Raw genomic sequence first — 25,792 nt, 5'->3', positions numbered from 1 at the left:
TTCAAGTAATGCACCCCAATTAGATTTAGTTCTGGGTAGCATAAGCGCAGCGATGGCTGACCATCACAAGCGAGGAAGCAAAATCATCTTACAGGTCGTGGGTGCTTCAGACTTCGATCGTATGAGAAACCCACGAAATTACGGGTTGATCGAGATGCCTTTACGGAAGAGCGTACGCTTTCAAGGGAGATGAAATACAGGTCCGGAACAACAGTCCATTTTGAGAGCGATCCATCTACGGAATTGGGAAACCCTGGTAAATTCCAATCGTTGAAAGAACTGGCTGAAAAGTATTATACGTCGGACTGGCGAATTTGCTTTCAAAAAGAGTAAAATGTATACGAGTAGGCATATTTCTTAAACTCGCCACCATGCATTGGCCTCTTGACGATCGATATGCCTAAACATAAATACCAGTGGCGCTATCTGAGCACCTTGAAGAGTGTTTCTGTGGTACGTCTAGTATCGCTACTTAGAGGAGTTCTATTTGCTGTAAATACAAGATCTCGATGTCAGTAGCATCTTTGACTGGTTGTCTTTCTATGCTTTAAATTTATGGGCTTCCACAACCAAAATACCTGATGTAGATCAAAACTTAAAAACGAGACAGCGCGAGCAACGCCGCAAGATCTTTATCCTAAAAAACTCCCGGAAGCCCCAGCACACTTGTAGGTTAACTCTTCCGCTTTTCAATCCGTCCTGTATGGTTTACTTACTATTTACATGCGAAATCTGCGTCGTGCTTCAATCATTTGAACTGCAAAGAATCAAAGTTTAGCTTGAAAGAAGAGGCCGAGGCAAAGGGAAGCTTGCCCGAAATCGCCGGATCCTCGCCGACAAAATTGTTCGGGAACCCGATATCAAAGGGTACAATACTCTCGAGGTAGCTGATTTGCTCTGGAGTCAGCTTGATCGACAAAGCGGCAATGTTATCTTTGTCTTGTGCGAAATTCTGAACCCTGTCCGTTAAGAGCATTTATGAAAGAACTTGGAACTGTTCTTTCTGCCACCGAATTAAACCTTCTAGCAAGTAGTGTTTACCAATTAAAGACGTCTTCCTTGGGATCGAAAATCACAAATGAGTAATCTCGACTCCAAGAAGCATTGGTCTGGTGTTTGGAGACAAGACCGGGAATTGATGCAACAACCTCAGCGTGCCAGATTCGTTGCGACTTCACAAATCTATCTCATACTTATCCTTGCAGAGGATGCTCTCGTGTCGTGGTCGTAAATAATACAATAGTTAAGTGAAGCGTTGATTTGTAGCACTGTTGTCCATAGTAGCACAGTAGCCTGACTTGATTAGGGACCTCGTGCTACTCAGGGCCATGGGGTGCAGCTGCTCCAGCGTGGTACGAGCAGGTCAAGTCTACACTCTACGACCAACAAAGAACCTCTTCCCTACCAACGGGGACATCACCTCTAAGAGCGGCAATTTAACCTTTAATCCCTTAAAGGAAATGAACTTAGTAAAATCGAGTTTATCGACTTTTCATTGGAAGACACAACATAAGCAACTTTTATCTTTTTAATAGTAGATTTTGTTGTCACTCACCAGGAATTAAGAATCTTTTAACTGCTCTGCAACTGAAGCCTCAAGATTACCTACGTCATTTCCCCGGCATTGATCGTTCTTCAGAATTGTTTTTTCGGTTTTTACCTGTATCTAATGATGGGCTAGTTACATGACTTCTTGGACAGGTACAGAGCCATAAGAGGCTGTTCTTTTCAGGCCCGATCCCGCTGTGCATCCACACGATCTGAAAGTCCCTCTCCCATGCTTGCGCCAGCTCTTCCATCTTCTTCCTTGAGCCCAGAGCGACCACCGCCCTAGCATGAGGCTCACAGACAAAGAGCGCCTTGAGCAGCCTGAACGCTTCACGAGATGTATCCGTGACCTTGATAATCTGCTTTTGTACTTGCTTCAAAGGAATCTCTGTTACCAGATTGAACATCTTTGTTGGATAGCTACGCAAGCCCCTTGGGCTCTTGCCTTCAAGGACCAGTGCGATGGGTTCTGCCTTTTCCAGACCTGTGAACCCAATCCGCTCACCGTCAGTAGCCGTGGCGGCAGACTTATGATATTCAGAAAGGACTGACAAGCGGTTTGCGTGCACGAGCATAATCACAATCAACCCTAGCCTAGCACCGTATTCCTTTCGTGTATCTCCGTGGTACTTTTTGATTACAGATGCCTTGCCATCAACAGAACTTTGGCCAAAAGTGGTCTTGGTGACACTATGGTTACCATAGATAGACCAAGAGTACTATAGAACGCAGAGAAAAGCCCTTTAAGAGGTCACAGTCTGATTCTGTAAATTGGAGACCATCAATATCAAAGATGAGGTGACTCACGTCATTGTTTGTCTCTCGAGTACCACATGGTAGAGCTGTCGTTGGACCAGCCGTATACTCTCCTTTGTTCTTGCTGAATCTTATATACTTCTTTCTGCTTCTCACCTGACAGTAGGCAAAGACTAGCAAATGACTGGTATGTCTCCCGTCCAGTGAGTGATGACGAAGGATACCAACGCAAGGATAAGAGGCAGCACAATGTGCCAAAATCTTTCACCAGTGCGATCTGAATGCCCAGACCAAATGAAGGTAGTTACCTCAGCAATACAACAAGGTGGGGCGGTCAAACAGAGGGTGACCATCCTGTCGAATTGCAGCATTTTCACAACAGATGGGAAGAAGTTTGTCACACCACGGGCAGCAACGAGAAATGAGAAGCAACCAGTGATTAGCCAAACTTTGAGATCCAAAAAGGCCAGCTTCAACCCAAATTTAAAGGAATTGTGGCCCCCTTCAGCGTCTCCGAGAACAGTCTTATCGTCATCTGAGTCGCCAACATCCATTCTCAATTTCCACATGACAATATCTTTCTCTTGCTGAGATAGAAACTTAGTATTCGAAGGATTATCGGTCAATGGGCCTGTGTCTGGCCCATACAGATCTGATGTTCAAATTCCTTTTTTTAATACCCTCCAAATGTATTGAATTCATACCTTGATTATGGATCAAAGCCGTCGCTCAAGGCTTTGGATATTGTGTGCTAGCCGTGGTTACCTGACCATGACCTTATTCAGACCTATCCCTGCTGCAACAGAGCAAAGTAAGAAAGTTTGGTGTAAGTGCAATATTGTGAACTGCGCTAACAACCTCAATCTATTGTACGTATTTTATAGAATATTCCTTGGCCTGTAGAGTTCTTCAAGCGCTGCAACCTCTTCATCGGTCAGCTCAACCTTGGTAGCTGCAGCGGCCTCGTCTACCCTTTCGACAGAGTTTAGGCCGACTATAGGACAGCATCCCTTTCTTCTAGACCAAGCAATAGAAATAGCTGCCATTGGAATTCCTCTTTTGTTTGCCAGCTCCTCAACGCGAGAAATGATTGCCACCTCGTGATCCTGTAACTTATCGAGTCCCTTGGATTTGAACATGGGATCGCTCTTCATTCTTTCAGTTTGCTTTGTTATTGGCCTGGTGAGCAGCCCTCTGGCATTAGGGGACCAGGGTAGAAGGCCGATGTTGTGCCTCTTTGCAAAGGGTATCAGTTCTCTTTCATCCTCGCGGTACAAAAGATTGTAACAGGATTGAGAACTGATGAATTTATGCCATCCGTGCTTCTCAGCTATGAACTGCATTTCAACAAACTCAGTAGCCAGCATTGAGGAAGCCCCAATATATCTAGCATCACCCCTCTCAACGACGCAGTTGAGGGCCCTCATAATTTCCTCCATTGGAGTTTCGTGATCCAGTCGGTGTATCTGCAAAAGGTCAATGTAGGTACCCAATCTTTCGACAGAATTTGAAACACCGGCCAGGATGTGCTTTCTCGACAACCCCCGTTGATTACACAATTGCAATTCATCTGCAGATGTCAGTTTCATGGCATGTCCCAGCGGTAGCGATTCATCCACTGGCAAAAAAACCTTGGTTAGAATTACAACTGTCTCTCTGTTTATGTTAAACTTGCGCAAGAACTCCCCGAGCAATCTTTCGCTCACACCATTCGAATAAAAGTCGGCCGTATCGTAGGTGCGCAAACCAATATCATAGCAGCGCTTCAGAATTTTGAATACTTCTTCCTTGTCCTCAATAACCCAATCCGCCCATTTCTTTGACCCATATGACATACAGCCTACTACGATCGGAGAGATCTTAAGCCCTGAATTACCCAACCTCACTTGTTTTACCTGTTCAATCTCAGTCATTTCTTTCTTGATTTTCAATCACTTCTCTATTAACCGTCAAAAGACTAAACCTCCAGTGAATCTTACGCTTGATAGGTTTGCATTCCACCTCTTAGTATGACTAGTATGGTTACACTGAAGTACATACTATCGTGCTTTAGGGTCGCGTTGCGTACTTGCTGAGTATTCGTATTTGATGTCACGGAATACGAAAGTCGTCGTATTTGGGAAGCCCTTTACGAGCGTCCTACAGATATCGTATCATTACAGTGCTACTACTAATCATAAGTGACCTTTGAGGGCATCACCATCATCAGAACTATTGGTCACTTGTACGTCTGTGCGCCATCATTTTCGTGTAGAAATTTGCAATCTGATCAAATTCACACCACTCTACTGGCGCTCTTTCAGACTCATCTCTAGTCAGACTGAAGAGTTGATCTCTTTATTCAAATCAATGTTCACACGTGTGACAACCTCTAAACATTCCTGACACGGCGTCTTGATACAGATGCGCATCAAGCCCTGCTAAAGCATGCGCATTTCCTGTGTACCTTACTCATGAAATGAGGAAACGAATCAACGTATTGCATCAGGGGTCTACGCATCCTAAAAACAATGACGCCGGAGGAATTAGCAAATTTAACTCAAGATTGAAAACATCGAGCGGTCGACCATCTGAAATGTAAATAACAGCTACATTCTTCAAATGGTCCCTTGGGAAGACGGAAAAAGCTGCAGCTACGTCACCTACCTACATGCAACATGGAACATGGAACATGGAACTTCTAATATCCTAACCAACTATAAAACCGATTCACGAATAAAATTGAAGTGGTACTAATTTGCAGCCAGTCCCCCATTAGCAAATATGACCTGACCCGTTATCCAACCCCCATCAGTAACCAAAAACTTTATGATTGGGACGATATCTTTAATGTCAGTCAACCGATGCTGCAAAGCACTGCTTTTGTAAAACTCAACAGCTTCTGGTGTCTCTTGTGGATAGAAGGATGGTGTGTCCATTGGTCCCGGTGCAACACAATTCACTGTAACGTTTCTTGCCATCAATTCCTTGGAGGCCGCCTTTGTATAGTATTCAACAGCTGCCTTAGTGCCTTGATACACGGGATAGAATGGTGTGCAAACAGCCAAAAGAGAGGTTACAAGTGTGATGATACGGCCACCATCAGAAACTTTTTTAATAGATTCTGATATGAAGAAAAAAGCAACCTTGTTGTTGATGAGATCCATTTCATCAAATTCTGCCTCCGTCACCTCCGCAAATGGCTTCTTCAACACTTTCCCGACATATGATTTTCTTATCGAACATTTGATTGAGCGGGTTGTTCTTTTCTCGAGCTCTTCTGAGAATCTTCCTGAGCGTCATGTATCGCTTTAATCTCTGCGAGAATCTGATGCACCGACTTCTCAATCTTTCCGGTTTTTATGTTATGACGGTTTTTGGCATATTCGCCTTTGAACCCAGCGGTTACTAATCCGCATTTAAAGTAGTTAGGAAGGGCTAGACCGATGGAGGATTCCAGTTTGTCAATTGCTCTCTTAAAATCAGGGAGATATACTCCAGGATCTATCTCACCGTCATATGAGTATTTCATAATTTCTTCCAATATGTCAATATCCTCTTCTTCCTCGTTATGTGGGTCGAATGACCGCATAAGGATATCAATGGTTGGTATTCCAGTCTCGACCCCCTTTAGCCCACGTTGGGTAATATTCTTTGTGGACATTCCTTGTAAAAAAGGTTACCAACCATCTTTCTTCGTATAGCTTAGTACACCTGCAGGTCCAGATGGTAAGCTCCTCCGCTTTTCACCCCGGTCTGTGTGGTTCACTTACTATTTACGTGCGATGCCTGCGTTCCTGCTTCAATCATTTGAACTGCAAAGAATCGAGGTTCAGTTTGTAAGAAGATGCAGAAAGGAAAGGAAGCTTCCCCGAGATGGCTGGATCTTCTCCAACCAGATTGTTTGGGAACCCGATATCAAAAGGAACAATGCTCTCAAGGTACGTGACTTGTTCTGGAGTCAATTTGATCGACAAAGCGGCAATGTTGTCCTTCAAATGCTCAACCTTTCTGCCTCCCACAAGCGGGAAGACGTTGGTTCCCTTGGACCTGACATACGCAAGCGCAATGGCTGTGATGGAATGCGTGCCATGTTCTTTCGCAACCTTTTCCAAAGCGGAACTGATCTTCACTTCCTGCTCAGTCTGCTCAGGCGGGTTACCAAACGAACGTAAGTTCTCTCCACGTTCTTTGCGCTTCTCGATAGATTCTTTGGTCTGGAACCTTCCCCCACCAAGAACATCCCAGGGCACAAGCGCCATACCGAAATGCTTGGCCATCGGAAGAATCTCTCGTTCGAAATCTCTGAGCATAACGTTCCATCTGCCTTGATAAACACTGAACGGAGTCTTGCCACGCGACACAGCATAGTAGTTGGCGGCGGACACAACCCATGCTGGTGTGTCGGAAGCTCCTAGGTACAAAACTTTACCCTGCTGCACCAGAACGTGCAAGCTATCCATCAACTCCTCTATCGAAGTCATATGGTCCCACCAGTGGACATACAAGATGTCGATCCAGTCGGTCTTCAGCTTCTTCAAGGAGTCGCGGACACTTACGTGCAGACTGCGCCTATTGTTTCCACCGAAATTCGCACTCCTACCCTTGCCAACTTCATAAGCCTTGTAATCGCTTGTAAACTTTGTAGCGATCACCAGCTGGTCGCGAATCTTCCTCGATTCCATCCATTCACCGATCCAAGCCTCCGACTCTTCGTTCTGGTAGTTGTTCGCTGTGTCGATAAAGTTCCCACCTGCTTCGTAGTAGACGTCTAGCAATTCGAAAGCGCGCTTCTTGTCCATTGAGCCCAAAGCCTCAGACCATGCCTTTCCAAGTGACCCTGCTCCTAAAGCCAAGGGCGAAACCTTGATGCCGGCCGTTTTCGACAGAAGATTCAAGCGGCCCAACTCAGTAGGAGGCTCAGGTGCGGGTGCAAACAAATCAGACATGATGGTATCGTTCAGGTAATTTCTAAGTGATTAGATGCCCATCTTCTCAACTGGTCCCATATCCATGGATAAACGAGACGTACCCTTTTATATGATTGACAATTTTCCAAAAACTCTAAGGGGTGAATAATCGTGCCGGCTCAACGCCCTTCGTTACTAAGGGATTCTCTTGCGCAGCCTACCATAGTACGACACTCAGTCACTGTTAGTATCTAAGGACTTTTGCCCTAAGAATTAGCGTACATCAAAAGCCCCTAAAAGGCTGTTCCGCGACACTTGACATCTCAAGTTTATGGTCACGGTGGAATTCTCATTTCGTACTTCCACCCACTCATAGCTAAATCAGATAAACTACAGTATAACAATCCTGGTTGACATCTGAACTGAAAGCCAGACCTCGAGGACGTCAACCTGATCTTTTCTGTTAAACTGCTTTACAAACTCTGTCCGTATCACAATATCTCATCAGCATCTCAAGGAAAATGAAACCCTACGCATACTTATAGCGTAATATGAGCAGCAACCTGTGCTCCCAAATCAATTCTCCGTCACTTCAACCGTATTAATATGAGCTTGTCCAGGTAGATAAAGATTCCTTCACTGGCCAAGTGCGTCTTAAGATGCGAGGATGCGAATGCGCTTCACTTGTTGGATGGAACGCAAGGGAATAAAATCTGAAAAGCGACATTTGATGTTGATATGAACGCTACAGAGGTCTAAACATATCACGATTCTATTAATAACCCAATTTAACTGCCTCGTCATAAGTTGGATAGTCGGTGTAGCCCTCCTTGCTCATTATGTAGAAGGTGTCCCTGTTATACTTGTTCAGTGGCAAGCCCTTCTCCATACGGTCAACGATATCAGGGTTTGCGATGAAAAACCTACCGTATGCAATCAACGTTCTGTCATCGGCAACCATTTCCTTCGTATCTTCTGGATGCAGAGCAAAATTACCAGCTCTAATGATAGGTCCTTTCCAGATAGAATAAACAAAGTCGTTAGTGCCGTCTTTGTATTCCCCTTCACCCTCGGCAACATGTAGGTTTGCCACGCGGGGTTCCATGAGATGTACAAAGGCTAGACGCTTACCTGCCTTGGCTCTCTTCTCCAATTCTCCCAACACGTAGGCATATTGAGCGACAATCAATGGCTCTTCGCCACCGGACATCGTTCCATAAGTCCCATATGGAGAAAATCTGATACCGACTCTGTCGCAACCAATGACCTCTGTGACAGCATCAACCACTTCCAATGTGAAGCGAGCTCTGTTTTCAATCGATCCACCGTATTCGTCTGTCCTCTTATTAGAGATAGGGTCCAAAAATTGGTTCAATAGGTAGCCGTTAGCGCTGTGTATTTCAACACCATCGGCGCCAGCCTCCATGGCGTTTTTGGCGGCTTGGACGTAATCCTTGATATATTGCTTGATCTCGTCTTTGGTCAAACCGTGCTGCGGATTGTTGCTCTTGACCGCCTTCTCACGCTGTTCCTCATCCATGTAAACCTCGTCAGAGGCCGAGACATAAGGAAGACCATCCCTTGCCAAAGAATCAGGGAACGCCTGTCTGCCCAACGCCCACAATTGCACCCATACGAAGGATTTATTTTCATGAATCTTAGCAAAGATTTTCTTCCATTGCTCAACTTGCTTTTCAGACCAGATTCCTGGAGCATGGTCGAAACCTCCACTTTGAGCGGATGCGAAAGTAGCTTCGGTTATAATGAGGGTGCCTGGTCTCTTCGAGCGCTGGTCGTAGTACTCGATGGCCCAATCGTTTGGTACATTACCAGGGTGGTGAGCTCTCAATCTCGTCAGAGGTGGCATCACAATACGATGCTTCAACTCATTGTTTCCAATCTTAATTGGCTTGAATAAATTCGTGTCACCCAAAGCAATTGGCTTGAAGTCCTTAACAAATGGCATGGCTGAAATACTCTCTTGGTTCGTTGTTCAGATTGGAAAATTCAAATAACCCCCACCAGGTTCAACCCAATCGTGCCTTTATATAGCATGTTATCGATGATGTCGTTGTGAGAACCTGAACGCCACAAGCTACCTTCTCACTAATGCATAGCTTGCAGTTACTAAGCTCTTACGAATAAGCTTTAGGGTGTGCGGCTGCCATGTGGAGTAGTAATTCACAGCATTTGTCAACTTCTCGTTCCAGCATATCGATTGTATTCTTCAAATCTTGCAGCGTTTTTCTAGGCACGCTGCTCGGAAACGACGTTTTCCCGCCATCTTTCGTCGTTTAGTAAGCAGCTCGAGATACTGCAGGTGGTATGGCTAGTAGATAATTCGCTTCCAACAGATATGAGGTAAGCCTACGCGCAAGATAAGATAGGCATTACATAATTGCTAATCTGTAAATTAACTTGCGTAAGAGCAGCAGACACGTCGGATGGAAGCGGTGCGGCAGTATGAAATATCACCTAAGCAACTCGAATTTCTATATGAGATTTGTCCTGCCTTTTCTTTATTTTGGTTCACCCAATAGCCCTGAACGGCGCTTTTTGATTTGTACCGCATGTTGAATTTCGTTGAACAGAAATTCGCAGTGGAAACTCATGTAACTTCTTGGCCAAACTTTTGGTATTTTCTATCATGTTTCGCATCGGTCTCTCACAACCTCAAAGGTAACACGGCACACATCGACGTATTTTTGACGGCACAGAATGAACGGCTAATCTAAGGATTTTACAACTACACCCGTAGGGCGGAGTCACATACCTAGATCTCCCCTGTGAACGGAAGCGTGAGGAATGAATGAAGTACGGGGTTTTTTTCTCAGTACAATGCAATAGAAGACATGACAGTATGACTGTTTGCGCGTGGTAATTCTGGGGATTATATCAATCTCAGAAAGTTGCACAGAGAATCATCAAAATTCGTCAAAATTATTGAGTCATATTGCTTTAGCATTTTCTGGCTCCTTTTTTCGTTTTAAATTGGCTGTTTGTTCAAGCTCTTATTCATTTCTTCCGTACTAGCAACAAACGCAGTATCTCAGTTCACATAGTTAAGAATTCTTCCGAGAAACTCTCATCGACCGGAACAGATCAGTTATTCTTGCTTCCGTTGTTGGCGGCCTATTCATCAAATTGAGCACTACGAAAGAGGTGCTACGCGGATTTCGAGAACCCGAAAGACGCAGGATGTTTACACTAATCGAAGGCTGGCGGCAAAGCTTTTTTTTTGTTGTAGGTTCGTATGACTTCTGCCCATTCCTAAGGGCTGCAAAAATCTTCCTACAATGACTCTAGGAAGCACGACTATGCGGATCTTTCAATGCCGGTAGTTGCTGTAGCGATGTTAAGCGACTGTGCAAGCAGGTTCTTTTTGGCGATAATTGTTCCTGATGATGGCATACTGGAATTGAATGAAAGGTATAAGAGGATAAGCAGGACAAAACGCTTTAAGGATTTCCCCACACGTCATTAACTAGAACATTTGTACCCATAGCGGTTAATTGGTTTTATACTATTGTTGTTCAGTCTACATTGAAAGGCGAGGAATATGGATTTGAGCTCGGATGCTATTTTCACCAGCAATGGCTCTGAAGCGTACAGGTGTGGAAACAAAAATGGATGCACTAACAACTCTTCATCATTTCGCCCATTCGATTTCTACGAATGTGGTAGATATGAGGGGAAATATGAAGCTCGAAATGCCGGCACACATTTGTCGGTCAAGAATTGTTTGAAGGTGTGGCTAATTGCTGCTCTTCTTCTAACTCTACCCTTTGCTGAACTTCAACTTTAAGTGCTGCGGCTTGCCGTTTTGTAGACACAACCAGTGATGATATCAAGCGAATTGGAAATTGGGCTTGAAAACGATTAACTGAGCGCATCGAGATTAGTTTGTCAGCATCTTTACGACATATTGAACAACGAGACCATGCCTGGATTGCCAATATTACCGCAAACTACAACAGCACAGCGCGACAGATAATTGCCAATAGGAGATCCAATAGATTCCTCCATCCAGCCTACGCAATACATGCTACTTGTTTCATCAATCCAATCAAGGTCGCCGTGAACAAATACATTGCGCAGCTGAAAGAATAACTTCCCTCTCAATTAATGTCTTTCAAGTTTCCAAGTAGGTCGCACATTTCAAACATTTGGCATTCGGTTTAAAGCCACCGGTCAGTACTTTGGGCACCAATGGGTTTTTAAGCTTCAATTAATCGTCCAAGATCGCGCGTTGTGAGATACATAGTCTCGCTAAATCATTAATGACATTACCGAATAATCAAATATTGCTTCTTCGTGGACGAGTGACTAATGCATTAATAGGTCTCTTCCGATGGCAACAGTTGATTTTAGTCCTCCAATTGCATCTTTCGAGGCGTTGGGCGCTCCGACCTCTATGACCTAACCAGCCTAGCCATGTGGGCGAGCAGCACTACGTCTGGCTGAGCATCATCACCTAATACGAGGCCAATTCAATGAAAAGTTTATCATTAAATTGATAGAATTTCGCAGATTGAATCCAGAAATTGCGTCATGAGCACGAGGCCTCAGATTGTGCCCAGGAAATAAAAAAGACTTCATGCTGTAGAAATCTTTAACATGCTCAGCTGAGCAAAGTTTATCGAGCAAAGTTTATCGATCCGCTGGTTACAAGATCCGCTCAATGTCCAACACGGAAGTTGCAGCCGAGCGGTCTCGGTGGAATGTGCTTTTGCAAACAGCCAAGAGGTTGTCGGTTTTGGATCTACTGCTGCCGTTTACAATTCTTCTATGTATCATTATCGGAGTTGTGATATCTGTTTACGTGCCGTCTTCTCGTAATGCTTTTGATCCTGAGCAGCATGGGAGCTTTGTTGGTGTCTCTATTCCCTTGGCAATCGGAATGATTGTCATGATGGTTCCACCCATTTGCAAGGTTCCATGGGAATCTATACATGTGTTCCTCAAGAGGCGGTACGTCTTTAAACAGCTTATGATCTCCCTGGCTCTGAACTGGTTAGTTGGGCCATTTCTGATGACAGCTTTGTCATGGATGGTGCTGTTCAAGTATGAAGAATATCGACAAGGAATCATAATGATCGGGGTAGCAAGGTGTATTGCAATGGTCTTGATATGGAACCAAATCGCAGGAGGTGACAACGATTTATGCGTCATCATTGTTGTGATGAATTCTATTCTCCAAATGATCCTTTATGCGCCGATGGCAACCCTCCTTTGTTACGTAATTTCAGGACAAAGGGCTCCGGTTCCAAACAGCGAGATATATCAAGAGGTGGCTAAATCTGTGGGAGCGTTTCTTGGTATCCCAATTGGAGTGGGGATTGGGATGCGTTTGGGTTTGATTTTTATGCTGGGTAAACAACAATATGAGAAGAAGGCACTAAAATTCATTTCTCCTTGGGCGATGATCGGTTTTCACTACACATTACTGGTCATCTTCATAAGCAGGGGTTACCAGTTCATTCACCAAATAGGGCAGGCTATCCTTTGTTTTATTCCCTTGATACTGTACTTTTTGATTGCCTGGTTTCTCACTTTTGGACTAATGAGATTGCTATCGGCAGATAAGAAACCAGTAGAAGGTGAGAAATGCGATTGCGATGAATCACTTCTTTCGAAGGATTTCTGGGGTAAAAATACTTGTTCAGCTGACTATGCTACTACAATGACGCAATGTTTCACTATGGCTTCTAACAACTTCGAACTGTCGTTGGCCGTGGCAATTTCACTATACGGTAATGATAGCAAGCAAGCTATTGCTGCAACTTTTGGTCCCTTACTTGAAGTCCCAGTGTTACTGTTATTGGCACTTCAGGCTAATTATTTCAAGAGACTCTTCATCTGGAGATCCGAAGAGGACGACAGGCTTGCGTTCTAGATATTGTGAAAATAATTAATTTAAGTGTTTGGAAAGTATGTAAGTTTTACTATCTCTGCCAATCTAATCACTCATCGATTTGCTTTTCTGATGCAGCCAGGATGATATAAATGCACATAATATGGTGTAAGATTCCTTAAACGATGACAGCGTCGGCAAAACTGTTTAGACAACCGGGTCACATCATTCTTGGACGACAGAACTTTTGCAACGCTGTCGTAAACATTCTCAGGCTGACAGCCAGTTTTCTGCTCTGCTCACTGATATTAAAACTCTGTTGTGGCAGTAGCTGCATCCAGGTCCACATACTTTCTGCTTCGCGAAGTGAGTAGAGAATCGGCTGACTGCAGGATCTGCGCATAATTTACGCCAATAGCGATTACGGCGGGCTGTTGTGGCGCTATCACAGAAAAGCCATTAACCAAGTTGTAGAAGTGTAGAAGGCTTTTTTTTTGCCTAAAATCAACCGCAAGATTGCAGAGAAGCTGACCACCTAACCTACATGGCATCAGCGGCATTTTGAGTTCTCATTTGCCTGCATTCATCCATCAATCAGCGTATCTGTAGTTCGTCAGCCACTCTCTGTAAATCTGAAATGGTCATGGAGGAGCCGCCACAGACAATGACGATGAAGATATCGTCTTTCGTCAGATCACATTGCAATATCTGTTTAAGAGTATCAATGTCGTAACAAAGAGACAGCGATGCCGCGCAGGCAGGCTCAACTAAAACATTCCTGTCATTCAGGAACTTGAAGCATGCTTTTACAGCTTCTGCATCCTTTTGAGCGAAGCATTTTGTTTTGTATCTAGCCGCTTTATCCAGGGAATCTTGGGCTATGTAGGAGGCACCCAAAGTCGTAGCGATGCTGCGAATATCACTCAATCGCACAGACTTCCCTGCTTCCAGGGATTTAGTCATGGCGTCCGCCCCAATCGTCTCAACTCCAATCAGCGGTATTTTGTCGGCAAGGCCATGGCGCTCTAACCCGCGAACAATGCCGTTGTAGAGACCGCCACCCCCTACGCTGCTAATCACGCCCTTTACTTTAAGCGGTGATTGATCCTCCTGCGACAATTGTTCAAGAACCTCATCAATTATGGTAGAATGGCCTTGCCAAATCCGACTGTCATCAAAAGGGTGAACGTAAAGAGGTTCTACATGTGCTGGTAAATTTTTCATAACAGTCTCCCTAAGATAGCTGTCTGCATCTTGCCAATGATCCCCATGTATAACGACAGTTGCTCCTGCTTTTTTGATCTTGGTAATCATGTGCGGTTTGGTTGTGCTAGGTACGACGACGGTACAGTTAGTGTCCACAGCCTTGCTTGCCACTGCGGCAGCGAGCCCTGCATTCCCGCCGGAAGAGATGAAAACATGGAGTGTCGATCCGCTTGCCTTCGCCTTTTCTACCTCGTTAAGTATAAGATATCCTATTCCTCTGGACTTGAAGCTTCCGGATGGCTGCAAAAATTCGCACTTCAAGTAAAATTGCGGCCCTCTGACGTCTGATTCGCTGAAATCCTGTTTTAGTAGCGGTGTCTTTACGTAGTGGCTCATGAAGGAGATATTAGATCTGTGGATACTAAATCTGCTAGAGATAGCTGGAATATGTGAGGCAGGCAAAGCGGAATACGTTAGTAGCTGGCATACTTAAACGCCTTGTTTCCCGATCTAACACGTAGCATATTGCTGAGTAATCACCGCTTATACCCTCCACATTCGACAGATAAGAGATCGGTGATTCATTGGTTGCTTCGAGAAGACTGCGCGGCGAGAGATAAGCCGATAGGTATAGCAGAAGAGTAAACAGCTATTTCAACTATCTGATAACGACGTTTAAGAACGATCCTTATCGTTTACCTGGCAAAATATCAAGTGCTATCTGAGTAGAACAATTATCTAAACATGAGTCTACAAATTATCAGACTTTGAGATATCCGTCGCGGCTGCTCATATCTTGCGGATTTTAGGCTTAGCTATCTTGGCAGCCTGGCAGTACTCATAGCTTTCTTAGTTTGTCCATGATTCGTCTAGGAAAGTGACAGCTATTGTTGACAACATCTAAAACCCGGAAGGGGGGCGTTCAGTAAACGGGGCTGTCGGTTAAGAATGACTAAAGCTCAACACAATAATGCGGCACGCTGTCCAATACTAAAATACGCATAGTCTCCAAAATCGTTATCAAAAAAGTGGGTACCGATCCTGCAAGCTATCATTAGTTGTTAAATTCTTTCCATCAAGATCAAAAGGGCCATTAAACGACCGCTGAATGAGCATCGCTTGGCGCTCTTCGCTTAACGAGGACTTCAATCGCACTTAGCCGATACTGCTCATCTTAGCTGACACGAGATAGGGAGGATTCCTATAGCCATACTGGCGGGAACCAACAGCACAGGCGATATCTCATGGTCAATCGGTCACCTCACGTTATTATGTAAGCCCCAGGTTGTTCCCAGCAAACACTAGATATTATCTATCTTAAAGATAAGCATCTCCAACTCAGAAAATGGAAGCAAATGCCGTCAGATACTGCTCCACTTTTTCTCGAATCGTTGTTTGATTACCTAGCTCAAAGGTAAAATCTTGTAACCATGGAGACCAAAATTGATCAACTAAAAAGGTCGGCAGAAACTTTAGTCTACAACGACGCAGACCGAAGGCGCTCTTGCCAGAATGCGCGAGATTCCAAGATCGACAGGAATACCAGAGAAAGGATCTGAAGACTGTAAAGGCTATTGACCCATGGGCCCGCCTCACTCATCACTCATAAGTTGCGTAAAAATTATTAATATTGATACTACGATACAAACTAAGTCGAAGTGCGGCTTCTCTCATCTTCTGTAGAACCACTAGCATTCTCGATAAAAAGCTCTTCGCCTTTCTTCGGATTGTCCTCCAAGTCGAACCTTGATCCTTCGGAGTCATCGATCTTGCTATTATTGATAGCCATAAGCTCTTTACTTACAATAGCGTGCGCCCTGCGAGCTGGAATTCCTTTGTGAAAGAGCTTGTCGATCTCTTCCAATGGTATACCTTTAGTTTCAGGAACGAAGAAGAAGACAAATGGAATTGACAGAAGGGCAATACAGGCAAAGAAGAAGAAAATACCGTAGCGCATTGACTTCACCATGTTGGTTGTTAATCTGGTCATAATAAAAATTGGTACCCATGATACAGCAGCGTTGAGACTCTGAGTGAAAACTCTGATGTTTTGCTCGTAAACTTCAGCCGCCCACACGAATGGTCCACCAGACCATGCCAAAATAAAAGAGCAAGTCCAGAGGTACATCATCGCGATAGCTGCCTTTCCTCCCGGTCCAGGGTCAACACCAGGCTTTGTGGGGTCCACGACTTTCAAATAGGCGCCAATATACCAGAAGAAGACGGTACAAAAGGAGGAAGACACCAAGAATGCGATACGTCTTCCAAAACAGTCCACTATTAAGAAAATGTAAATGAAGGTGCAGATGAACTTGCAAACACCAAACAAACCGGACGAGAAAAGACTGGCATTAGTTCCCTTGACACCCAAGCTCTTAAACAATGGCACACTGTAATAGTTTAAAGCCTGAATACCCATGAAGTTTTGGAATAAAAACAAGCAGCATGTGATTCCCAACCGCTTGAAGTACTTAGTGTTTCTGATAAAAACTTCCTTTGCGGGATCTAGAATTCCTGTTCCGACGGTTTTGTTTTGGTAATCGATCGATTCTTTGATAGAATTGATTTCCCATTCGACGTATTCTGAGTCCACAGGCAGATTCCTGAGCCACGTTAGATTCTTAATAGCTTCCGAGTCACGTCCGACCTGGAATAACCAACGAGGCGATTCAACCATTATGAGAGAAGCAACGAAAAACAACGCGGCTGGAATCAATTGAACAGCTAGTGGAATTAGCCACTGTTTGTTGCCCGGTGGAACGTGTTCAACGACACCATAGTTGATCCAGAATCCAACCAGATCTCCGACTCTCCATCCAAGCTCATAAAGTGCAACGATCTGTCCACGAATAGGCGAGGGAGAAACCTCACTCAAGTAAACGACTGTCAAGTTTGTCGAGGCCCCAACGGTCAAACCGGTGAGCACACGGCCAATATACATAGGGGCGAGACTGCCTTGTATCGCTGCTATCATCACAGCTGCGCCAATGGCACCGATGGCAGAAAACACTATCAGCCCCTTGCGGCGGCCCCAGTAGTGCGCTAATGGATAGCCCAGAAGGGCTCCAAAAAATGCGGCTGCATGGAAGCATGAAATCACGTTAGCAGTAGTGTTGTCTGCCTCGGTGGTGTTTGGCTTCACGCCGAAGTTTGGTAGAAAGTGTGGGTTGGCCACCGTACCACCAATGAACCCACTATCATAACCGATGAGGATAGAAGCCGTCGATGCCAGCATCGCGGTAAAGTATATCCTCCAATTGTAAACTTGAGACGGCGTGGGCCGGTCTTCGACCTTTGCGAATATGTTTTTGATTTTAATGCCTTTCATGTTGCTTGACACTCCTTTGAACTTAGTCTGATGGTAATTCACATTTCGAATTGCATGGCAGTTGAGTCTTTAAATAATTGAGGTGATCAATGGTTGATTATCTCAAATAGCGCCAGCTGTCCGGAGAGGCGGAGGGACCCCTCCATCCGGAGATACAAAACGGACTTACCATTCTCATACCCCGCTACAATTAGTTGCGGAGTTAGACCCCGCGCGGAGTTAAAGCTTAAATCGCTAACATGTCCCTCTGTAAAAATCGGACAGGGTAGTTCTACTTCGGACTATTCAATTTAAGTTTGACCCTGCATCACTGCACATTTGCTCCAAAGGCCGCGTTGGAAGGCCGTTAACTCCGCCTGGATATAGCACGACCTAACAGGTCTCTATATACATGACCCATCTACGCATTTAGAGCAAGAACAGCTGATATTCATTGCACTGTGCTTAAAGAATGCTAGTTAACTATTGCAGAGCAGAAATCGTATTGCAGGTAATTGCTGGAAGCTAGCCGCACTCTGTTCTGATAGCGGTGACGGTAATCTCGAGAAAAAAAAAGTGGCCAAAAACCGGAGATTGAATAAAAGTATATACCCAGCAGTCTATCACTATAAGAAGTTTAATTATTAGTCGGTGAACGAAGATTTGCTACGGAGGTAAGGACCCCACTTGTAGAGTAGGAATGGGATCGCAGCCAAAGCAATGGAGAAAAATCCTAGCAGAGATGATCCCCACGCCACTGGATAACCATCGATTGCCAAGTTATCGTACATCGCTTTACCGAACAGAGGGAATGCACAGGCAAACCCTGCACGACAAACACCGTTTCCAGCAAAGACGGAGGCCACATATTTTGGATAGGAAATAGCAAGGTAAGCGAAGGTGGCCTGGAACAGATTGAAAACAGCAATGACAAAGAAAACCTCTGCAATAATGGGAAGAATCCAATGAACACTTGCAGCCCAACCAAAGAGGAACAACGAGAGAGGCAGGGAAAAACATACCCACATAGCAAGGACCATGAACAGTTCAGGTGAAAACTCATTGCGAGCCGCTTTCTTGGCTACGTATTGAGACAAAAAGATGAGGCAGATTCCATAGGCAATAACACAACCAACGCAGAAGCCCATATAGGCAAGACCCACCTCAACAAGCGTAAAATTGTAGATTCCAATAAAGACGATAGGAAAAGCCTCGAAAAATAGGTAGAACGTACCATAACAAAGGGCGATATAGAGATCCAACGCCAGCACAATTGGCTCCTTGATAATGATCTTAAAAGGTCTGTAAAGAGCAATGACTGCAACTTCTTTGATACTCAATTCATCTTCGCTTCTAGCCTTTGCAGTATAGTATCTGTCATCACCAGTGATTTTTCTCAACCTAGTAGCACGGCGGTACAGGATTGACTCTTCGCTAGTCTCGGGGAAGAAGAGAACCAGAACGATTAATAAGGCAGAGGCAAGCCACATCAATAGCCAGAAAATCCATCTCCAATTCTTAGCATCAACCATAGCAGCTCCAAGCAAAGGACCAAGTACTGGAGCCGAGACAGCACCAACAGACCACAACCCGATGAAAACAGGAACGAGATCAGGCTTCACAGTGTCCCCGACAGTCGCACCACCAGTGGACAACGAGGGAGAACACAGCACACCTGTGATAAAACGTAGAATGACCAGCCCTGCGATATTATCCACCAAAGCACAACCGATTTGCAACATCGCAAAACCGAAAAACGTCAGAATATACAGTGGCTGTCTTCCGATCTTTGCAAACTCTGAAAGAGGCGAGAATATTACTGGACCCAAACCATAACCCAAGACGTACATCGAAAGATTCAGCGTTCCAACAACATGACCAACGCCGAATTCCTTCTGAATCTGTTCCTGGCCCGGCGTATAGATCGCAGAGCCCATGTAAGTGACCGTCGTAAGCAGCATCACCTCGGCGATAACCAAAGTTCTTTTCCAAGTGGGCCAGTTGTGAGGGTGCTCTGGGTCATCGGGCCCTGAAAATTCAACCAAAAATGGATCCTTTGCAGTTGCTATCTCTTTCTCTTTCTCTTCGGCCTCGACCTCGACCTCGATATTCTCAGAACTCACCGAGCTCTCACTGGGAGCTGATCCCTTCAAGGCCTCTAAGTCAGAACTGGCCCTCAGGTTTGGATCAACCATCGCCATGTCATTGAAAGCTTTGGTCCAGCCGAAATACTCTAAAACGTCAACAAAAAATGTGTTCCTGAAACTATCCACGTACATAATGGCGATTGGTATGCTGTAGATTGGTTTCTTGCTTATTTGGAACCAAACCAAAGAAGGAACACAACATCTCAAGATCCAATCTTGTTCGCTTAAGTATCCCTGGTATCACGCCCTGAACGCTGACTCAACTCATCGACCGCAACAATGGATTGCTTGGATAGATAGCTTACTGCTTTGTAATCATTGGTACAAACAAGCGCTTTTTCCGTCTAATGGCCATCGAATATACGACTAGGGACGCAGGCGCTAGACCTTCTTCTCATTTCCACGCACGCCAACAATGGGTTCTCCAGGGCCCTATCCCTGCCTATAATTGTCATAACCATCACGTCCGTTTTACTATGGGCTTTGCTGCGGACATAAGACGCACATTTCTCACCTGCTGAATAATTAAAAACACTGTCATGTTGCACGAAAGATTCGACCGACTATTTAAGCAGCTCGAGCATTGATCCGCACACCGCGGAAGGGTTCCGTGGGAAAGAACACACCCATCCCCCCTTGTTTGTCACATGAATATCATGTGACCAAATCTTGATCTTGCTCGATCCGCTGAGCGAGGGAGACAGGAACTTATAGTTCTGCCTCGTCTTTGACTGACCTCCCACCGCGTGGCAGTCTTGTGAGATTTCCCACAAATGCCCCACCTTTGGTGGGGCACACGAAGAATGCGACGGCGGCTGACAGGCAGTTCCTTGTAGCAGACTACTGAGTACCCCGTCGCAGTTGCCCCACAGATCCAGAATCCTGCCTCCGCGAGCGCTTATATTTCCCCGTGGGGTTCTTGGTCTGCTTTCGAATGTCCCAAGTTTATCCGCGTAGCGAGAATCACGGAACTTTGCGGAAAAAAGTTTTTCCAGGGGTAAGCCGATTTTGTCTCCCTGGAAAAACAATCTGTACGGCCGATTCTCAGATTCTTCCGAAAAAACAGCTCATTCGCCCCCGCAGGAAAAACTCAGCATCCGAATGCTCGTATCGTACCACCACGCGACTTGTGATCGGCGCTTCTTGAATAGCAGGAGCCGTTGAACGAGCGAGGGGCGGAAAAATAGGAAGCTGAGGGGCTACGGGATTTGCGTAGAAAGTAGTGGAATGCCGAGTCGCTGAGAAAAAGAGCCAGACACACGATTTTTTCAACGTCACGAAAAGAGGTACGTTAATCAGTTTGATATAAATGTGAATGAATAATCAGTGAAAGTTGAAATTTGTTTCTAGTTAATTTGTGCTAGCTACCAAAAAAGCCAAGCTCAGTTATCGCTCAAACTAGCCCGTTAATTGATCTTTTTTCCCCCATCAGAAACTTCTTGTACTCTACAACAATAGCATCATGGTTCGTTTAGGTCCAAAGAAACCACCAGCCAGAAAGGGTTCGATGGCTGACATCCCAAAGGATTTGATGGAACAGATCCATGGTTTGGAAGTGATCTTTAGTGTCAGTCCTGAGAAATTGAGAGCTGTTGTTAAGCATTTCATCGGCGAGTTGAACAAGGGTTTGAGCAAGAAGGGTGGTAACATTCCTATGATTCCAGGTTGGGTGATGGAATATCCAACCGGTACCGAGAAGGGTGACTACTTGGCTATCGATTTGGGTGGCACCAATTTGAGAGTTGTCTTGATCAAGTTGGGCGGTGACCGTACTTTCGACTCTACCCAGTCCAAGTACAAGTTGCCGGACTCTATGAGAACAACCAGAAACCACGAAGAGTTGTGGGCTTTCATTGCTGACTGTTTGGAGGCCTTCATCGTCGAGCAGTTCCCAGACGGTGTTAAGGGTAAGTTGCCATTGGGTTTCACTTTCTCCTACCCATGTTCTCAAAGCAAGATCAACGAGGGCTACTTGCAGAGATGGACCAAGGGTTTCGACATTCCAAACGTGGAAGGCCGCGACGTTGTTCCAATGTTGCAAAAACATTTGGAAGAAAAGAAACTTCCAATCGACGTTGTTGCTTTGATCAACGATACCACCGGTACTTTGGTTGCATCTTTGTACACTGATTCTGAGACCAAGATGGGTGTCATCTTTGGTACTGGTGTCAACGGTGCTTACTACGATGTTTGCAGCGGTATTGAGAAGCTAGAAGGTAAGTTGCCAGCTGATATCACTCCAGACTCACCAATGGCGATCAACTGTGAGTACGGTTCTTTCGACAATGAGCACATGGTCTTGCCAAGAACCAAGTACGACGTTATGGTTGACGAACAATCCCCAAGACCAGGTCAACAAGCTTTCGAAAAGATGTCCTCTGGTTACTACTTAGGTGAGTTACTGCGTCTGGCGTTGATCGATTTACACGAACAAGGTTTCATCTTTAAGGATCAAGACTTGACCAAGCTGAAGATTCCTTACATCATGGACACTTCTTACCCATCCAAGATTGAGGATGATCCATTTGAGAACTTGGAAGATACCGATGAATTGTTTAGCAAGGACTTGGGTATCCAAACCACCTCTCCAGAACGTAAATTGATCAGACGTCTGTGTGAGCTAATCGGCACTAGATCTGCTAGATTGTCTGTTTGTGGTATTGCAGCTATCTGTCAAAAGAGAGGTTACGAAACCGCACACATCGCCGCTGATGGTTCCGTCTTCAACAAGTACCCTGGATTCAAGGAGAGAGCTGCAGAAGCTTTGAAGGACATCTACGGCTGGAAGGACCTAAAGCCACAACAATATCCAATCCAGATTGTTCCATCTGAAGATGGTTCTGGTGCTGGTGCCGCTATTATTGCCGCCCTAACAGAGAAGAGACTTGCTGCTGGTAAGTCTGTTGGTGTCCTTGAATCTAAATAAAACGGTAGCGGGACGCCAGTTATGTTTTAATGACCTATTTTTCTAAATGTTTGTACGTTTATAAACTGACTTTATGTTGACGAACAAATATCTTTGCACAATAGAAAACCATTTACAGAGTTTGAAACATGAATCGATTAGTTCAACTGATACTGTATCCTATTATCCTACACAATTGCTTCGAGATTGATGGCATACTTCAAAGTTTTCTCGATCACTGAAATCTTCTCAACAGCGACGTCAGTCAAGTCTTCCTTTTTGAAATACACTGAACCATGCTCAACCGTCCAGCCTCTTTCCAATGCAAATCTTTCGGATTCCTTCTCGTTAGCGAAAAAGAGCAAAGCGTTTATACTCACCAGAGGCAAACTTTCATAAGCCACTTCAGTATTGCGAGCAATTTCTTCTCTGATAGCATCTATCAGCGTCTCAGTGAAAACGTCGAACTCTGGGACCTTGCTGCCTGATGACAACAAATCAAATGCCTTTCTGTAAGATCCTTCCATTAACCGTTTCTCTACATTTATCGGATATGACAGCAATTCATCCTCTTCCAAATTACTAATATTTCTACTGAGGTACTCAAGCTGCGAATGAAACTTTGTTATCTCACCTTTTGATAGGAGAACTAGCAGATATAAGCTTATAAGCTTCGATTTGTTTTCAGATTCAGACAACCTGGGGTTAGAACAGAAATAGTATACCCTTGCCTGGGCAAAGAAACTCTGGAATGAATCAAAATCCAGAGTATAAATGCTCACCAAGGCCCCAATTTCTAGAAACTTATTGGCGATAGCGAGATCATTGATGTACGCTTCATTCTTGCTTTGGAGGTCGGGGATGAGTAGATTATTCTTGATGAGTTCCGTTTTGATAGGACCTAGTAATTTCTTGCAGCTCATATAATCCTGCGAACCAAAAGCAACACACAGGCTTTTCATCATATCCAGTAACGACGCCATATTCCTTTCAACCAATTCTGACCGAACCACTACGTCCTTTCAGCCTCAAGGTGGCAAACTATTATAGCTAGTCCTTAATTATACCAGTCTACATCTAACTTCGTATATCATTAAAAACGAAATGCTGTTTGACATATAAAGATGATAAATGCACGTCGAGCATCGAAGAGCTGGCTGTTTAATGCTCATCGCAAAATTCAACACTTACCTTGACCTTTTCTGAGCTACCACGAGATAGCTTCCTTATCTTTTTCTGCAGAGTAATAATTCTTGAACGTACCGAGGCACTTGTTTTCAGATCATCTTTGCCGATTCTGACTACAACTTCAAATTCCCGCCTGCTGCGGTTGTTCGTGCTGGCTAAACCGTCACCATTGGGTGTAGCCAGTGCCTCATCGATAGTCAGATTTTTCATATCATCCGTAGGCACGCGTCTCTCAAGGACGTCGAAATTGAAAACACCATCTCTGATATTTCCGCCGGGGTGGACGCCGCAAATAACGTACATGATTGTACCAATGTATTTTGTCCACCATATAATTCTCCTCCTTTCGAGCTTGTTGCCATCGCGCAAAACAATCTCTTCTAAAGAACGCATGTAGTTTTCTTCCACGTCAGGTATGTCGCCACCCCACCTGTTGCACAGCGCTATTCCGATCAGAGCACGGGCTCTGTGAGAGAGACCATGACATCCAGCTATGATGCCGGACGTTGCCACATGCAAAGCTGCGGTTGGTTGCAACTCTTTAGGGTACGAGGCATGAACGAAAGCAAGGTTACACAGCGCCGGCGCGATTCTCTTGTATGTTATGTCGTTAATCAAGTCTTCAGGTATAGCTGATTTGAGTAGCTGCAAATATTTTTCAGCGAGCAGGGGGGCGTAGGGCCTCGTTGCTATGATCAGGGGATCTTGAGCGCGAATTTCTCTTGGAAGAATCGAATACAAAGTGCCTTCTCTGACCCCGCCCTCGCTAAAATGTACCGTTTTTATCCGTGGTAGAGAGTCGAATGCAGCGCTCATCAGCAATCCCACAGCTGGAAGTTGAGACGCTCTTCTGTCAGAGACCTTAAAAATTTTAGAATCTTTCGACCCTGGTACTTTTCTCTTCAAAAACAGATAATCACACATTGCTGAGAAATCTTCGTACGAACAAGAGAACCCATTTATGATGGTTTGGATGGGATAGTCTTTTGATTGTGATAGCAACAGATGCCCCATCCCTCTCAGTCCACCGCCACAGGTAAAAAGATCAAACCCTCCTTTTTCTTTTGCTTCATCTATCATGTTCTGTGGTATGTTTATCTTTTTTATTGCACTACTGTACGCTTCTTTGATTTCTAGAAATAGTGCTCTTTTCTCTTCCACTTTCAAACGACGTGACAGTGCACCAGCACCGTACGGAAGTGAAACGGGGGTATCCGATTGTTTGATCTCGCCATTTATACAACTGATCCATGAGATTTGAGTGCTTCCTCCACCCATATCCATATAAAGCCCGCTAACATTATTGAAAGATGAAATAACACCGAAAGCTCCTATCCTTCCTTCATCTTCCTTGGTAAGTAACTCCACTTCCCAACCCGTTGAGTCGTAGATTGCTTGTATAAAAGCGTCAGAATTAAGGGCCTCTCTTGTAGCCTCCGTAGCGACAACCCGGACGCCTGATTCCGGAACACCGAAATCCTCACATATGAGCTTGAAACGCTTCATAGCGGCACAAATGTCTTTTATAGTCTCTGAGGGAATAGGCGCCTTCTCCAAAGAATTTGCTGCGTATTGCACCTCGAACAATGAGACTCCTACTCTGTCTTTGAAAACGCAGGGCATGATTCTAGCGTGGTGAGCTGCTTTCGAAGATATACTGAATCTTATACCATTGGACCCAATATCCACCACTCCGCACAAATTTCTGGAGACAACTTCAGTCTCTGTATCGCTATCGGAAATCGCTGACATATTTCTTTGAGGCCCGTCAAGCGGCGAATAAACTTTTTACTTGAAATGTCGAGCAACTGATTTAGAAAAGCCAGGTGTGATATGTTTCTAAAGCCTTGAAGTTGGACGGCTAACGTTAGCTAGGAGGTCAGTGTAGATATACTATCAATCCAGAGCCGAAAAGTTTTCACGTTGAGAGTGACATTTGAGTCATCGGTAACATCGAAGAGATGTAATCATCATAATGTTGGTTCTCATGAG

At 44.7% G+C, this 25,792-nt stretch overlaps 12 protein-coding genes across 12 annotated transcripts; 2 read left to right on the top strand and 10 right to left on the bottom strand.

The window, feature by feature from the left end:
* Nucleotides 1–1,610: 1,610 nt before the first annotated feature.
* HG536_0D06200 (uncharacterized protein) lies at nt 1,611–2,123 on the bottom strand (the record flags this gene model as incomplete). The annotated part of the gene is made up of 1 exon (XM_037283875.1): nt 1,611–2,123. One exon carries the CDS (start codon nt 2,121–2,123, stop codon nt 1,611–1,613), a length of 513 nt encoding a protein of 170 aa, XP_037139771.1.
* A 1,059-nt stretch (nt 2,124–3,182) lies between these two features.
* On the bottom strand, nt 3,183–4,217 carry HG536_0D06190 (aldo-keto reductase superfamily protein; the record flags this gene model as incomplete). Its single annotated transcript, XM_037283874.1, has 1 exon — nt 3,183–4,217. One exon carries the CDS (start codon nt 4,215–4,217, stop codon nt 3,183–3,185), a length of 1,035 nt encoding a protein of 344 aa, XP_037139770.1.
* An 819-nt stretch (nt 4,218–5,036) lies between these two features.
* Nucleotides 5,037–5,450, bottom strand: HG536_0D06180 (uncharacterized protein; the record flags this gene model as incomplete). The annotated part of the gene is made up of 1 exon (XM_037283873.1): nt 5,037–5,450. The coding sequence occupies one exon, from the start codon at nt 5,448–5,450 to the stop codon at nt 5,037–5,039; it is 414 nt and encodes a 137-aa protein (XP_037139769.1).
* A 639-nt stretch (nt 5,451–6,089) lies between these two features.
* Nucleotides 6,090–7,232, bottom strand: HG536_0D06170 (aldo/keto reductase; the record flags this gene model as incomplete). Its single annotated transcript, XM_037283872.1, has 1 exon — nt 6,090–7,232. One exon carries the CDS (start codon nt 7,230–7,232, stop codon nt 6,090–6,092), a length of 1,143 nt encoding a protein of 380 aa, XP_037139768.1.
* A 736-nt stretch (nt 7,233–7,968) lies between these two features.
* On the bottom strand, nt 7,969–9,159 carry HG536_0D06160 (alkene reductase; the record flags this gene model as incomplete). The annotated part of the gene is made up of 1 exon (XM_037283871.1): nt 7,969–9,159. The coding sequence occupies one exon, from the start codon at nt 9,157–9,159 to the stop codon at nt 7,969–7,971; it is 1,191 nt and encodes a 396-aa protein (XP_037139767.1).
* Nucleotides 9,160–11,874: 2,715 nt separating this feature from the next.
* Nucleotides 11,875–13,089, top strand: ARR3 (Arr3p; the record flags this gene model as incomplete). Its single annotated transcript, XM_037283870.1, has 1 exon — nt 11,875–13,089. One exon carries the CDS (start codon nt 11,875–11,877, stop codon nt 13,087–13,089), a length of 1,215 nt encoding a protein of 404 aa, XP_037139766.1.
* A 552-nt stretch (nt 13,090–13,641) lies between these two features.
* On the bottom strand, nt 13,642–14,649 carry CHA1 (L-serine/L-threonine ammonia-lyase CHA1; the record flags this gene model as incomplete). Its single annotated transcript, XM_037283869.1, has 1 exon — nt 13,642–14,649. One exon carries the CDS (start codon nt 14,647–14,649, stop codon nt 13,642–13,644), a length of 1,008 nt encoding a protein of 335 aa, XP_037139765.1.
* A 1,252-nt stretch (nt 14,650–15,901) lies between these two features.
* Nucleotides 15,902–17,581, bottom strand: HG536_0D06130 (sugar porter family MFS transporter; the record flags this gene model as incomplete). Its single annotated transcript, XM_037283868.1, has 1 exon — nt 15,902–17,581. The coding sequence occupies one exon, from the start codon at nt 17,579–17,581 to the stop codon at nt 15,902–15,904; it is 1,680 nt and encodes a 559-aa protein (XP_037139764.1).
* A 623-nt stretch (nt 17,582–18,204) lies between these two features.
* Nucleotides 18,205–19,839, bottom strand: FLR1 (Flr1p; the record flags this gene model as incomplete). Its single annotated transcript, XM_037283867.1, has 1 exon — nt 18,205–19,839. One exon carries the CDS (start codon nt 19,837–19,839, stop codon nt 18,205–18,207), a length of 1,635 nt encoding a protein of 544 aa, XP_037139763.1.
* Nucleotides 19,840–21,169: 1,330 nt separating this feature from the next.
* HXK2 (hexokinase 2) lies at nt 21,170–22,633 on the top strand (the record flags this gene model as incomplete). Its single annotated transcript, XM_037283866.1, has 1 exon — nt 21,170–22,633. The coding sequence occupies one exon, from the start codon at nt 21,170–21,172 to the stop codon at nt 22,631–22,633; it is 1,464 nt and encodes a 487-aa protein (XP_037139762.1).
* Nucleotides 22,634–22,800: 167 nt separating this feature from the next.
* On the bottom strand, nt 22,801–23,595 carry RPN12 (proteasome regulatory particle lid subunit RPN12; the record flags this gene model as incomplete). Its single annotated transcript, XM_037283865.1, has 1 exon — nt 22,801–23,595. The coding sequence occupies one exon, from the start codon at nt 23,593–23,595 to the stop codon at nt 22,801–22,803; it is 795 nt and encodes a 264-aa protein (XP_037139761.1).
* Nucleotides 23,596–23,773: 178 nt separating this feature from the next.
* RTG2 (Rtg2p) lies at nt 23,774–25,552 on the bottom strand (the record flags this gene model as incomplete). The annotated part of the gene is made up of 1 exon (XM_037283864.1): nt 23,774–25,552. The coding sequence occupies one exon, from the start codon at nt 25,550–25,552 to the stop codon at nt 23,774–23,776; it is 1,779 nt and encodes a 592-aa protein (XP_037139760.1).
* Between the last annotated feature and the right edge of the window lie 240 nt (nt 25,553–25,792).

Source organism: Torulaspora globosa, chromosome 4, assembly GCF_014133895.1.
Source record: "Torulaspora globosa chromosome 4, complete sequence".
Lineage (NCBI taxonomy): Eukaryota > Fungi > Ascomycota > Saccharomycetes > Saccharomycetales > Saccharomycetaceae > Torulaspora > Torulaspora globosa.
Note: the sequence above shows the minus strand (reverse complement) of the source record. Positions and strands in the feature narration are given on the sequence as shown.